Source organism: Bactrocera tryoni, unplaced genomic scaffold (genome assembly GCF_016617805.1).
Source record: "Bactrocera tryoni isolate S06 unplaced genomic scaffold, CSIRO_BtryS06_freeze2 scaffold_120, whole genome shotgun sequence".
Lineage (NCBI taxonomy): Eukaryota > Metazoa > Arthropoda > Insecta > Diptera > Tephritidae > Bactrocera > Bactrocera tryoni.
The window spans coordinates 976,008-991,981 of record NW_024395835.1 but is presented as its reverse complement, the minus strand read 5'-3'; the positions used below and the strand labels follow the sequence as shown (position 1 = coordinate 991,981).

At 36.4% G+C, this 15,974-nt stretch overlaps 1 protein-coding gene across 13 annotated transcripts in view; it reads right to left on the bottom strand.

The window, feature by feature from the left end:
* Positions 1 to 303: 303 nt before the first annotated feature.
* Positions 304 to 15,974, bottom strand: part of LOC120780022 (calcium/calmodulin-dependent protein kinase type 1-like) — a 113,950-nt gene continuing 98,279 nt past the window's right edge. For 10 of the 13 annotated variants that reach the window (XR_005705795.1, XR_005705792.1, XR_005705790.1 and 7 more), the window contains one exon: positions 8,980 to 9,792. Coding sequence is in view for 5 of the 13 variants with exons in the window: in XM_040112305.1 (XP_039968239.1) it covers positions 9,182 to 9,790 (609 nt within the window). In the remaining 8 variants the exon portion in view is untranslated. Of the gene's footprint in view, positions 389 to 8,979; positions 9,793 to 15,974 lie in introns of those variants that run through there. The other 3 variants (XM_040112312.1, XM_040112309.1, XM_040112311.1) reach the window with 3 other exon arrangements.

Below are 15,974 nucleotides of genomic sequence, written 5' to 3'. Positions count from 1 at the left end.
TTCGAAAAAAAAAAATATCACGAAAATATACAAATATATTAAGAATTTCTGCTGACGAAACAAAAAAAAAATGTGTTTTCAATGAGAAGCCGAATTATGTCATCGATGCAGAAGGATACACTTCATATCAATAACTTTGTAACTATGAGTAAACATGCATTTTTTCTCCTATATCTATTGTGCAATTTAAATGTATAATTATTTTTCTTTGTTAGTTTTGTCATGAATGTAATATAATTTTATTAAATTTAAAGACATAGTATTGTACAACTTTTGAAGTATATTAGAAAAACTTTTCAATGAAAATATTAATAAATAAGCCTGTGATGGTGAATCTCCAGAAGCGCCTTGAAAAGAAGTGGAACATTATAACTCGTTACTGGATCATCTGAAACAAAAAAATTGATATGCGTTTTAAAGGAGATGTATTTGTCGAGATAATCAGCAAGGGCTTTTTTTCTATTAAACTTTCTAATATGTCAATGTCATTAAATTTAATAAAATTATATTACTCATGTCGCCGCAAAAAACACAAATACATCCTTTTTGTTTTGCTTTTAAAACCTTACTACCCCCCTTTAAAAAATGAAATTGTGACAGGTTTGTTTGCGGTATCGAAAAGTGCCAACGAAAAATGATCGTTGTACTTCAACACTTTACTCTGGGGTACATGAAGTACTAAGTATATAGATATAGATTTTTTGAATCATAAGACTAGTGCTTATCCGTAACATACAGAAAACAAAACGATCTTTTATATCGACAAAGAGAAACAAACCTTTTTTTGTTTAATATTTCTTTATTCTTATGTGCTTACTCTTCACTCAGATACATTTATCTGCTAATTGTCTAACCATTCTTCGACATAAGTTAAACCGCTCCTTTTCTACCTTTGACGGTCTGATGGGGTTTCTAATATGTTAATTTTTGGAATATTTAAGACATATAAAGTTAGGCCCAGCACAATTCCTTGACTGACACCAGCCTTTCATCAGATATTAAATTAACTACTCCAAAAAATATTCCTGTTTTTTAAGGCTCTAATGAACAGTACCCTCTGTACCGTTAATATCGCTTGTAACTGCACTATACCAATAGATTCTAAAGCATTGTGCTCTAATCGATTTGTAAACACCATGCTGTTCAACCATATGATTTCAATCAGGTTTATTTGTAACATAGATATGTACATATATCTAAATATGTTATTTTTACTCATAAATCATTCCATTCGTTCCACATGCAAATATTTAGTTAGTTATTTTTTTTTAATAAAACAGGTTTGGAGCATTTGGTTTTGAGATACGATTAAATGTCGAAAATATATATTCAAATGCATTTGTTGATGTTGGTTGATTAGATGCGGGGGAATACTTTTAGTTGTTGCGAAACTCTATATGAACAAGTAAGGAAGAACTAATCTTGCAACTTGCAATAATCAAAGCCAATGAAATACCTTAAGGTGCTAAACGTCAACCAGAGGGTGGGAAATCCAAGCTATTATATATATGTACATTAGGGTGGCCCTTATTTTCTAAAGTATTCCGATTCTCGATTACACCTTCGAGAAATATGAGAATAGCCAAAAAACTAGTATATACAAAGTTTTAGGTCAATCAAAAAAGATTTAGAGGTTGCGCAAGGAGCTTGAAATCCTGAAAAATTCCGAATTTTTTACATTTTCTTAAATTTAGTGTACCCTACTTCATTTGTTATGTGCGAAAGGTAATTGTAATAATAAAAAATATAATATTATTTCTTATGATCTAATTAAAGATGATTTATTATGTGAATCAAATTGTTTTTTATTATAAAGTTACAACTTGTAATAAATATTGTTTTTCTTGTTCGTCATTTGTTAGTATTCTATTATATTCTTCCATAAGTTTTACTCCACGTTCTGCTGTGTCGTTAACCACTTTTATATTTATAACAACATCCTTAGCTTTTTGAAAGGTTTCAGTATCCCTCCAATAAAGTGGATCTACCTGCAGAAATTGAGGTGAAATCCCAAACCGTCCAAAACAATCAATTGTATTTGCTGTTACAAAATCATATAGTTATTTTCTTTAAATTTTCCGTTTCCTTGTCGCAGTTGTCGATGTTTTTAATTTTTTCCACAATATTTTGTTTCATGGCATAAGAATCCTCATCGTCGAATAACGTCAATGCAATACATTCTTCAGACAGGTACCAGAGGTGTTTACAAAATTTTTTTATTGCAATTTCAGAGATTTTTTCATTAACATTTCTATACTCGTGAATTTCTTTAATAAAAGAGAAGTCTTGAAGAGGTGCTTTAGACGGATTGGTGCAGTTAAACCAAAGCTTAACGTAGAATCTTATAATAAATGCGCATATACTTGCTAACGAATTCTCTTCATATTCCGTTAGTTTGAACTGTTCACGAAATAAATAGATCTTTAAGCAATATAATGCCTCTGACTTCCACCGCGCATGATGAGTGGGACCTGGTACACGAAATTTTATGCCGTTATTTGCTCCTAGACATATAGACGTCAATTCCAATAATTCCCTATAGTCATCTCTAACTATTTCCTTTTTCATCTCTTCCTTACAAAAATTTAAAATAGTATCTACGTTATCATTCATACGTAATTTTAATTCATTGTTTTGTAGCAAGTCTTTAAAATTGTTTCTATCAATATTTTCTCAATTCTCTTGAAACCGGCGAAACAATTGGACGTCTTTACTTGTATTTACGGGAAAATAACACTCGAAAACCCCTCTCAGCAATATTTCATATATATGATGCCGACAAGGTAGATACAAAAGCTTTCGCTCAAGTTTTTTTTTTAACAACGTTGCAGCTCCTTTTATTACGCCCGTGTTAGTCGATGTCGTATCAAAAAAACAGGCCACAATATGATCCTTCAAGTCCCATTCAAATATCAGTTCGGTACAACGTATCAGCTATTTCTGAGCCCGTTGCGGCATATAGTTTTAGAGCCCCTATTAAGTGTTCGCCATTGTCAGTAACAACAACTGGAAGTCGTTCCACCTTTTCTCGACCTGTTATTTCCCGAAGGAGTTTTCTATCCCAATGCAAAGTGCCACAGTGTATCTATTTAAAAAAATGTACCATTCAAAATTTGTTCATTCAAGTGCAATATAGTTGTAATGTATATTTTTTTAAATAAAAAATTTCTAGGAATATACATATGTAAGAAAATTTGCTTGAGAGTTTTATTACCCGAATACCGCGATTCAATGATCTAATCCGTACACGACTTACCTTGAGGTTTTTGTTGTTTTCTGATTTTTTTAACCGATTTAAATGCCTTTGGCGCTGCAATGACGTACGGTTTATTATGAGTTCATTTGTATTATGTCCTAGTGCTTCAGCAACGGCAGTAACAATATGTATGCATTGCTGAACGATCACTAATTTTGCATTTATCTAGGGCAGATACGACTCTTTCAGTGAAGACGTACTTCGTTCCTCGATTTTCGATGGAAGTGGAGCATGATGGATGAGAATCTTCTTCCATCTCACTTTCCAAACTTGTATGCACATCATCACTGTCTGAAGACAATTCTCCTGCTACAAATACATAAATGTCACCCCATTCAAATACACACCTTCTGTGTTAATTGCCTCAATTTCGTTTTCCATATTGTCTACCACTCGTGTCTTTCTTCTCATTTGTTCTTCTAAAATCGCTGCCTTTCTTTTCTCTTTCTGGGCAGTTTTGGTATCAACAACACCAAAACATCCTGGTCGCCCCTTTTTTCGTTGATTTATCAAAAACTTTTTGTCGGTGTCAATTTTAATTAGTTGTAATGCATTAGCATGAGCAATATCAAATAAATCATCTAACATTTCACTTAATTGCTTTACTTTTTGTTTTTGCTTTTCACTAGACCGATTTTTACTTTTTCCAATAGCTTGCCATTCTCTATGCATATTTTCCAACTTGTGAATGCAGTGTTTTTCATCTCTAATTGGAATTCTTGCTTTTTCCCAAAATACGGACACTTCTTTTATAGTCAATCCAGCACTCGTACGAATTGATAATTTGACTATGTTATGATTATGAAAAAAAACTGATAACACTTGTTTATTTGATGGTAGTTTTGCACCAAGAATTTGAGAGCTTGACGTTCCAATTAAGTAAATTTTCGACCGAAAATTATATTCAATCATTATTATATTATTTTGCTAATTAAATAGTCTACACGCCACGATTTCTCTGTACTCACTTTTGCGACTACGTTAGCACACTAGCTTTTAGCAATACAGAATATAAATTTTAATTACATTAGAACCGTTATAACGGTATATCACGAGCATGCGACGCTTGAGAATGCACGTGCAACACATTTAATTTACTTACATATTTGTATTTCTGTAACTCTCTATCTATCGACCGATTTTTAAGATTGTGGTAATTTTAGAAAGGTAATAAAATGCAGATCTTATTACAGTATGGAAAACCAGTCATGAATATTGTGGCTTTGAAATATGGAAGTCTGAGACATAAAAATGGCAAAAATTCTAACCTTTTTTGATTGACCCAAAACTTTGTATATACTAGTTTTTAGGCTATTCGCATATTTCTAGGGGGTGCGATCGAGAATCCAGAAACTTTATTTTTTCCTCCATACAACTAAGGGCCACCCTAATGTACATATGTATATATTAGGGTGTTTTTTTTTTTTGAACTATTAATTTTCAGTCCCGTCACGAAATTTGCTTGGAAATACCCAAAAAAAATTCCCTAAAAATTTTAGCCCTTAATATTACCTTCAAGACTGGACCAAGGCCTGTAAAAATTTTCCATAGAAAATACACTACAATAGTGAACTTTTATCTTTAAATTCCATTTTTCGACTATCTCTCTCATTGAGCGGACGTGTTTTCTAACTGCGGTTTTTCTTTTATGCTTTATTCGAATATTCCTTTTTGCATATAAGTGCACGTGTTTTCGTTTTACTTTGATCGTACGGTTACTCGCGGAAAAAACAGTGTTTTGCTACTAATAAGAGGATTCAGGTCGCGGTATCGCTTTGTGCGTGCAGTAGTCTGCCTTCTGGCACAGGGCTAGCTTGGGCTACTGTGAGGTCAGCAGGTAGTCTCCGTGATGAGGTGAATCGACATCGCCCATAAATAAATGTTAAACCAACTAAATCCAGGAACCCTCTGACTCAGAGTAAGCGACTTAATGCGCAACGTCAGTCTCCAGGTTAGGAGCGGCTGGACAAATCACCTTCCAATAGGTATAAAATGGTACGGGTAAGATCCCGAAATTAATAAAACATGTCTGCGAGTACACAAAAAGCATTAAGTGAGCAAGCAGGCTCCCGGCCGTCGATATTCTAAAAAAACGGATCGAACAGCTAATCTAGCTACAATCAAGGCAGAGGCAATATAAACGACTGTCAAGAACAAAGGGATAAAAGTCATGAAAGAGGCGAAAACAGTTAACCGCATGCCCCACCGAAACCGAATGCGCTAGTGAGATTTTAAAAGCGGTTAAAAAGGAGGAAACTCTTCAAAATCTGGGCGAAAACGTGTTGCGAATTAGAAAAACAGCTAAAGGAGAGATTATGCTGGGAAAAGAAAACAGCAATTAATACAAATAAGAAATTTATAAAGCTGTAATAAAAATTTCAATAGAAATTCTGGACTTGGACAATAGTACTACAAAGGATGATATAGTTCAAGCAATTCGTTCGCAGCTAAAAGAACTTAATGTCGAGCAAATTTCAATTAAAAATATCAGAAAAGCTTTTGCAGAAACGCAAACAGCAGTTTTAAGCCTTCCAAAAAAAGAAGCAAGGTGTACAAGGAACGTTCCAAAGTAAATAGAAAAAATGGTTTTTTCGGCAAAATCAATTTATTTTATTCAAACTAGCCTTCTTCTGCTTCAATACAGCTTTTGGCACGGCCCAAAAGCATGTCGAACGAGTGTTTTAGCTCATTGGCCGGTTTGGCCGCCAGTATGCCGGTGCAAGCCTTTTGAATGGCTTCTACGTCTGCATGACGCTTTCCTTTCATCGGCAAATGCATTTTTCCGAAGAAGTCGCACGGTTCCATATCAGGTGAATACGGAGAGTGGTTAATGGTTAAAATGTGATTTTTGGTCAAATAATAGTCCTTCGAATGTTGGATTGTGAGCAATTTTTGGTCGACAGTGAATTTGTGCGGAACAAACCGTGCATACACCTTTCGTAAGCCCAAATGTTCGGTCAAAATGCGACAAATCGATGTTTTGGAGATGTTCAATTCCATTTCCATGAATTTCAATGATGATTTCGACTGATTTTTAATGAATTCACGCACAGTTTCGATGCAATTTCCGGTGATCACAGATTTTGAATGGCGCAACGTTGATCGTCATTTATGTCCTCACGACCACTTTGAAAACGTTGCAACCACTAATGCACTCTGCTACGGGATAGGCAATCATCGCTATAAACTTGTTTCATCAATTGAAACTTTTCGGTAAAAGTTTTACTAGTTTTAAAACAAAATTTAATGTTGGCTCTTTGTTCGAAGCTTATTTTCGCACCGATAACACAAACATACTGACACTTAGAACGCAATAACTTCACTTCCAGTAGATGAAATTCTCACTGAACAATCGATAAAGATAACAGATTCTAACGCACCAGTCGACATATAGATGGCCCCACCAGAGGGCGCTAGATTCAGAAAGTCCTGTTTACTATGGAAACCGCTTTGTATAATCTAAATAATATATAAATAAAAAAAAGTCGTGTTAGTAACACTATTTATAACTCAAGAACTCTAAAAAAATGTTTGTTCGTATTTTGTCAACAGGTGTCGTTGCAGTCGTATATTTTTAGTGCTACGAACCACATTGTGTCATACCAAAGAGTGTTGAAAAGGTGAGATTTTAAGCTTTATTCCGTTAGAAGCGCCGCGTTAGATCAACAAGTGAAGGATCAACAACAGCGTTCTACTGATGCTCTTGGTCATATGTATGCAGTTCATTCATATAAATTGTGTGCGCCAAAGTCATTTGAAACAGTAAAGACTGTTAATGGTATTATATTCCCAACATATCGTGCTGCATATAAAGAACTCAATTTACACGAAAACGATACCCACGGGATACAACAATCGTTGAAGCCATTATCTCTGCATACAAGGATAATATGTCAGAAGATTTTTTACATCAAATTCGTATCAGCTCCAGAATTGACGATGTTGAGATGAATGAAGAGATACATAATCGGGCATTACTCTTGATCGAAGACACGTGTTACGTCATGTGCAATAGTTTATTAGTCAGGTTAGTAATGCCAGCCAAATCGTGAAATGAATGACATATTAAATCAAGAATTGAAATTAAAACGTGAATATGATTACCAATTATTAGATTTAGCAGTTCAAACCAATTTATCCCTATGGAATTCCCATCAAAAGGAAGTTTATGATACATTTTAATGAAGGCAATTAACGACAGAAATGGTGGTTTGTATTTCCGGCTTGCCCCCGGTAGAACTGGTCAGATCCAATATGATTGGAAAAAACTCAGCAATGGCCAAAGCATCATCATAAAAAATCATCATGATGCACAATGGCACATAAACGTGCATTAGAAGCACAACATTGAAAAACCTACGCAATGACTCGAGATGTTTTGAATGAGCAATGATTCTATTGTCTGGTAATTCTCGACAAACACTGCCAGTATTTCCAAGATCAACGGCTGCTGATGAAATAAACACTGGCCTCAAATCAATAAATCTATGGCGCTATCTGAAGAAACTTCAACTGAAAACAAACATGAGAGCTGCATTGCTTAAGGATAAATCTGCTAAAGATTTCTTCAAGCATCTGTTGGCTATCGGTAATGTTTGAGTACCTTTTGATGAATCGAGCGGATTGGTTTCATTTCCTAATAATTTCTGTAACTTTGTCTCATCGAAAGACGAACCTATCAACAAAGTGTTCACAAACATCATTACTAACCACAAAAGTAATAAATTGTTGAGTGATTGAGCAATTATAGCGGTTAAGAATGAAGTTGTAGAAGATCTAAGCTATTATTACAGAATGAGATCATCAGTCAAATGAATGAAGATGAAGCTAGTAACTAATCAATTGAATATTTAAACTTCTTGGATGAGCCTGGTTTACCAACGCAAAATTTACGCCTAATACTTCGAAAAATAAACCAAACAAAACTATGAAACGCTACACGGTAAGTAAATTTATGAGCAATGTGATTTACGTGACAATACTCAAAGGAAAATTCGAAGGTGAGAAAGTTTTGATTCGGAGTATCCCGATGATCTCAACCGATATGCCGTTTGAGTTTAAAATATTTAAATTTTCGATTCCGTTATTTGTTATGACCGTTAACAAATCACAAAAGGTAAATCTTTTAAAGTTTGTTGTTTGACTCTGCAATATCCATGGTCAGTTATGTGGCATATTTAAGGGAAGAAAGAAAGTTGATTGTTCTAAACAGAAAAATCGTGTAAACAAGCAAATTAACTGAAGAGTACGACCTCTGCACTGCAAAGGTTCATACATAAAATATTATCAGAAATGATAATAGCAGAAAAAGTAATAGTATATTTATATGACATAATGATACGAGTAGCAACAGATATGGAAAGCTGTTTAGTTGCAAACCTTTTGTTCACCCGGATGTCGGTGATATACTCACTTGTTGCACTTGCACTTGCACTTGCACCTGGAATTTTTTAATTAGTCAATTTTCTTTGAAATAAAGAAAAGAAGTATTTCACTTTCAAATTAATGGTTTTTGTATTTATTTTCTCTTTTTTCTTTTCACAACAAATTTTTCAAAAGAATGCTTTATACAATACTCCACTAGCACTTTGGTTTAACTTAGTAAATTTTGAACTTGTAGAGCGATGTGTCGACGAACGTCTCGATGGCGAAAAAACCTTAGCGGTCACGGGTAAAACGAAAAAAAGGCTCTCATTCCGATGTGACCAATCCTTTTGTATCGGTTGTGAGTGGTGAAAAAGGCGAAGTGTTGGTGTGTAGTGTGGTTGGTATGATGTGTAGCTGTGGTTGTGTGGATGACATGTTGTGTTGTATTGGGTTGTGTGTGGATTGTGTGTGATGAGTGCTGTGAGGATGATATGCGCGGCGTAGCAAAATATCTCACGACCAGATGTCGCATAAACATCCCGGCCCCCCCTAGGCGGATTAATCGCCTAGAAGACGTTGCAACCGTTGCAGAGTGCTCACTACGGCGTTCAGTCCAGTGGGTCTGCGGGGTGGATTACGATGACCGTAGGTTGGTGCAGGTGGTCGTGAGTGCGCTCCCCTGGTGCGTTTGGAATGGTGCCCTCTTCGGCGCTGGACAGGATCCTCGTGTTGTCTGTGTCCGTTATTTGTGCGGATTGCTGGCGGATTGACTCGACGAGGGAATCGATGAAACAGTGTATGATGAGGGCGTTGACAGTATTGGCATAACCCGTCGGTTGGACATTCGAAGGTGGTGTGGGAGTCTGCCAAGCAATTCATGCAATGGCCGTGTGCGCGAGCGATCTGTTGGCGTTGAGCTGGCTTCATGCTTTTGAAGATAGTGCACCTCTTCAGCACGTGGGGCCGATGGCATAAGCTGCATCGTGGAGGCAAGGTCTCTTCGAATGGATCTTCTAACGTATCCCTGGGTGTTGCAACAGATGATTGCCTTGGCGGACTCAAGACTCTTCGTGTCCTTGGTGCGGCGATGGGTGGCGCTGATGCTCTAGGTGCAGCAATGGCGGATCTCACAGCTTTGGGAGTAAGTTGGCTGTCTTCTATGTCCATTTCTATTGGAATAGGAATATGTATATTAAATATGGTTTGGCTAGTAGTATGAAACATGCTACTCATTATATATGTGTGTATATATAGATATATATATTTATGTATTATATATTATATATATGGATTTTATTGCTTAGTATTAACCGCGTTCATTATGCGTTTGGTTTGTACGTACGGATTGTAAAACGGTGTATTTTTAATTAGTTATTGTTTGATTCTATGTATGCGTTTGTGTTCGCTTGTTTTCGGTAATCGGTTCTTCGGTATTTGGAAGAAAACACAATTTCACTAATGGTCGAGTTAGTAGACCAGTTTGTGTTCGCACATCTACTACTCTTATATGACCATCACGTCCCCGATGTACCTTTTCAATGCGACCTAGTCGCCATTCGGTTGGGGAAGGCATTCGTCCTGTATGATGACGCATTCGCCTGTACTGGGTTCCTTCTGGATCGTTTTCCATCGATATCTCTTATGGAGATCTTTTAGATAGTCTTCCTTCCATCTGTGGCTGAATTCATGATGGAGAATCTTGATTCTTTCCCATCGATTTATTAAAGTGAGGAGTCTCCTTCTGTCTCAGGTATGGCGAGAAGAGGAGCTCCTCTGAGGAAGTGTCCAGGTGTAAGAGCTGTGAAATCGGAGGGATCTTGCGAGAGTGGTGATATAGGTCTTGAATTTAATACGGCTTCGATACGAGTGAGTAATGTAGTAAACTCCTCATAATTAAATTTATGATTACCAGCCGTTTTCTTTAAATGGGACTTAAAGCTTTTGACTGCTGATTCCCAAAGTCCAGCCATGTGTGGAGAACATGGAGGTATAAACTGCCAATCGATCCCTTGAGGTGCATATTTTTAACTATTTCAGGGGAAACTTCTTTCATAAAGTTTATGAACTCCTTTTCGGTGGCTCTTTGAGCTCCGATAAAATTTTTCCCATTGTCGCTCATAATCTTTGAGGGAAATCCGCGTCGTCCGACAAAGCGTGCGAATGCTGCGAGGAAAGCCGCAGTTGTCAGATCTGAACAAAGCTCGAGGTGTACTGCCTTTGTCGTAAAACATACAAAAACAGCCACATACCCTTTTCTAAATGTAGATGATCTTAACATTGAGGCCTTTATCTGGAAAGGTCCAGCAAAATCAACCCCAGTAATAGTAAAAGGTAGAGCATAATTGCAGCGTTCAGGTGGTAAAGCTGCCATGATCTGCGTGCGCATTTTATGTTTGTACAAGGTACATTGTTTACACATAAAAATCGTCTTTTTAAGTTGTGGCTTTAGTCGCGGTATATAAAATTCTTGTCGGACCATTTGCTGCATCAAGCGATGCTCACCATGTAGTGTAAGCTGGTGAAGGTATATTAAGAATAAATGAGTAAACCGGGATTTCTCAGGAATAATGATGGGATGTCGTTCGTTATAACTAAGGCTGGAGTTCGCCAACCATCCATTTGCCCTTATTAATCCCTTAGAATCCAAGAATGGATTTAAGACGAGAAGTGAGCTTCCCTTTTCGAGAGGTCGCTTTTCGAGCAACTTTGATTTCTCTTTGCTGAAATAGCGAGTTTGTGTATATAATATTAGACTGACCTTGGCATGTTGCAAGTCGGAATGCGTTAGTTGTACGCAAGGATTATTTGGTGCTCCTTTCATTTTTAGTTTAAGTCTTTGAATGAATTTGTGCATGTAAGCGACTACTCTTAGTGCTCTAGCAAATGACGAAAATCGATGGAGAATATCATCCTCTTCTGGAGTAATATGAAAATTTTCAATTTTCCGACTTTCCGGCGGTATTATATTACGAGCGGGAGACTTTGGCCAGAATTCTTGTGATTCTGTTAGCCATGTTGGACCATTCCACCAGAGTGTAGTGCTGGTGAGGTGCAGTGGCTTGCAACCTCGTGTCCCAAGATTGGCTGGGTTATCCGTACTTGCAACATGTTGCCATTTTGCTGGGCCAACTAAGTCTAAAATTTGGGATATTCGGTTAGATACATAGGTCTTCCAGCAATAGGGTGGTTTTTCTAACCACGCTAAAACTATCTCTGAGTCTGACCAAAGATACGTTTTGTGATCGGTTAATTTCAGATGGGTTTGAACTATTGAAATTAATTTTGCTAACAGAAGAGCACCATTCAGTTCAAGCCGTGGCAGACTGAGTGTCTTCAAAGGTGCAACTTTGGCTTTGGCTACCAAGAGGTGTGCAGATATTTTGTTATCGTACTGTGTGCGTACGTAAACTGTTGCGCAATAAGCCTTTTCAGAGGCATCACAGAAACCGTGTAATTCTGTGTTAATGTTAGGGGTGAAATTTACCCATCGAGGGATTCGAATTTCTGAAATACTATGCAAATTGTTAGCAAATTGTACCCATTTTGTTAAACGTACAGGTTTCACCTGTTCATCCCATTCAGTGCCATCTTGCCACAATTCTTGAATGAGGATTTTTGCTTGAATCATTATTGGCGAAAGCCATCCTGCGGGGTCGAAAAGTTTTGCCACCGAGGAAAGTATTTGGCGTTTTGTACTGGCGGACATTGCAGATATTGACTCAATTGTATATGAGAATTGATCTGTTATCGCATTCCATTGAATCCCTAGGGTTTTTGTTGTACTGGCCGTTTCAAATTTAAGGAAATTTATATCTAATAAGTCTTCCTTTTGTATGTTTTTTATTATTTCGGGATGATTAGATGTAATTTTCTTTAAGGGGAATCCCGCTGAATTTAGTGCTTTGATCACTTGAGATAGTGATTCGCACGCTAAGGACAGACTGTGGCTACCTGATAGTATGTCGTCAACGTATGTTTGTGTTTGCAACACAGAAGATGCTAAAGGCAAATTTGTTGCATTTGTTTGTGCCACTTCATGTAATGTTCTAATGGCCAAATAAGGTGCACAATTGATGCCAAAGGTGACGGTTTTAAGTTTATAGTCGCTGATTGGACTATTACTTGATTTGCGGAAGACTATACGTTGGAAATCTTGGTCATCTTCATGTACTAGAATTTGCCTGTACATTTTTTCTACATCCCCATTGAAAACGTATTTAAACATGCGCCAATTTAGTATTAGCAGCATGAGATCAGGTTGTAAGGTTGGGCCAGTATATAGTACGTCGTTGAGTGATTTGCCTGAGCTTGTACACTTTGAGGCATTGAAAACCACTCGTACTTTTGTTGTGATTTTATCAGGTCGTATTACCCCGTGATGTGGCAGATAAAAAGATAAATATCTGCCTTTAGATACCTTTTCATATGGTACAGCTTCTTCCATATGATTGAGGTCTAGATATTCGTCCATCACATTATCATATGCTGATTTAAGCTCACCTTTTTTCATCAGGCTTTTTTCCAGGCTTAGAAATTGCTGGACTGCTGATATTCTAGAGTGGCCTAGAGCTATGGTTTCAGGAAAAGTTGGTTTGAATGGTAGTCGCACAACATAACGACCATGCTCGTTTCTTGTTGTTGTGGACTTGTAATAGGCTTCGCATGCCTGATCTTCTTCTGAAAGTTGATTAGTCTGAGGTAATTCTTCTACTTCCCAGAATTTTTTGAGTTCATCATTTAAATATTCGTTTGAAATATTTTCAACTTCAGTTGTAAAAGAATTAATTTTCTCTGTGACTTGGCCATTAATATCCACCCAAAGATTGTATTTTGGGCTAACAATTTATTGGATATTTTTCTATACCTTCAAGAATTATTTGAGGTATTAAGTCACTACCTAATAACAAATCGATTTGTGATGGGGTATGGCAGTTGGGATCTGCTAATTTGAGATATGAGCATTTTTCCCATTGCTTTTTATTTACTTCACAGCTTGGAAGCAAATTTGTAAGTTGCGGTAGAACGATGGCTTGTGCATCTATTCTAATATCCGCATTTGGAGATACTATGGTAATTGGGCATATTTTGTTCGAATTTTGGATAATTCTTCCGCCCATTCCCGAAATTTGGAAATTTGAATGTTTTATTGGCAATTTGAGCCGATTTTGAGCCTTTGATGATATAAAGGATCTTTGAGATCCTTGATCTATTAGTGCTCTTAGTTTGAATAAATCACCCTTATGTTCTATGGTGATGACCGCAGTGGGTAAAAGAATTTTGCTTTCATTTTCGGAATGAAGAGCTTGAATTTTTGCTGCTTTAGAGCAGCATGGTTGTTCTTCCCTATTTTCGGGATTTGAGATTTCGGGATTATCACTTTTGGTTGTAGTGACTAACCCGGTGGTTTTATGAAATTGATTTTGCTTCATATTTTGAAAATTTGTAATATGAAGCAATGAGTGATGTCTTCGTTGACAGTACACACAACTAAATTTGCTTTCACAGTCTTTTGTCGTATGAGCATTCGACAGACAGTTGATGCAAAGTTTATGTTGTCTGACAAGATTGTTTCTGTCAGAAACGGATAATTTTTTAAATTTCTCGCAAGATCTTATGTTATGACCTCCCTTACAAATTTCACATAATGGTTGCCATTTATTTGTTTGGTTTGACACGAAAGTGTAACTTCTATTAGCGTGTCTATTATATTGTATGTTATTACTGGCTTGGGGTTTGAACAAGTTTTTACTTGAGTCATTGTGATGACTTTTCGGCTTTATAGTTTTTTTGTCTATTCGCTCAGCTATCTCGTATTGAGCAGTGAGGAATGTTTTCATCTGTTGCCAGGTGGGCATTATTTTTCTTTCCACTAGTGATTGTTCCCATCGTAGTAACGCAGCATCAGGCAGTGTTTCTGCGCAAATGGTTACTATAATAGGGTCCCACGATTCTGTGGAGATATTTTGTGTTTTTAACACTGATAAACAATTGGTCACTGTGGAGTGTAAGTTTTGAAATTCCTGGCTAGTTTCTTGTTGGATTTTTGGCAAATGCAATAAAGTTTTTATTGGGTTTTCTATCATAACCCTTTCATTTTCGTACCTTTCGACAAGTGCTTCCCAAGCCAGTTTAAAATTTTCGTCATTTAAAGCGAATTGCTTGACGATACTGCCTGCTTCCCCTTTTGTTTTATACCTGAGATGGTATAGCTTTTGTGCTTGTGAAAGTTTAGGATGGTTTATATAAACGGCAGTGAACATGTCCCGGAAGGACGGCCACTGGTCATAACATCCATTGAAAACTTCAGTATCACAAGCTGGTACTTTGAGATACATGCCTTTATCTAGGTCTTCTTTTGGTGTTGTAACTACTCTGGGAGGGGGAGTAGTGGCTCTACTTGGCCTTACTAAACTTATTTGTTCAGTTATCATTCCCTTTGTTAACTCATACTGATCGCGGCAGTTATCACACTTGGCTGTCGCCGAAGCTTTTGCGTTTTCTGGGAGTTCTGCGTCGTCAGTATCTAGTACTGTATCGTACGCTGCCAGAAGGCGAGCCCAGAGATTGTTCACGCTTTCTAGTTTTATATTCAAAACTGATTCTGTGATGTCAGTAATAGAGGAAGCTTGAAATCTTGTACAATACCTTATAAAACTGTCACTTTCAGTGATGAATCTAGGTATTGTCTGATCTTTTGATCTTTTTTGTTTTATACTCTGCTTTGAGCGTGTAGCTTCTGCAGGCGTGCTTTGTGATTTATCATCATCAGCCATTTTTGGAATGTCCAATAATTGAGGTGTTCTTGGTTTATCCTCTTTAGATTTATCAGATTGCATTTATAAAATTGAATTGGAAGCTTTGAGCTTAAGCTTTGAGATACTACAATTGTAAAATTGGTAGTATTATGTCAAAATATATAACCAATTGAAATGTAAACTTGGAATTATTAAAAATTTTTGTAAAAAATGTTTGTAAATATTTCGTTCGAAACACAATTATAAGATTGGTATTGTGAAAAAAAAAAAAAAATTGTAAATATATTATAAATGAAATAGATTATGACTTTGCGAACGCTTATTCACCGCATAAATTGATTAATCCTTGTATCATAAATATATGTATGTATTCGTATGTAATTATTTTTGTTAAATATGTCTTTTTTTTTTTTACCGTGTATTATTTAAACGTATGTATCTGCGAATTACTCGAAATTAATTTGTTTATTATTCCTTAGTACGTGTATCTTTTCAGATAAGAACGTAAAGAGAAGGAAAATAACAATAACGCAAAAATACGTATGTATGTATATATTTATATGCATATAGTTATGCTTAATGGTTTTGTGTTCCTT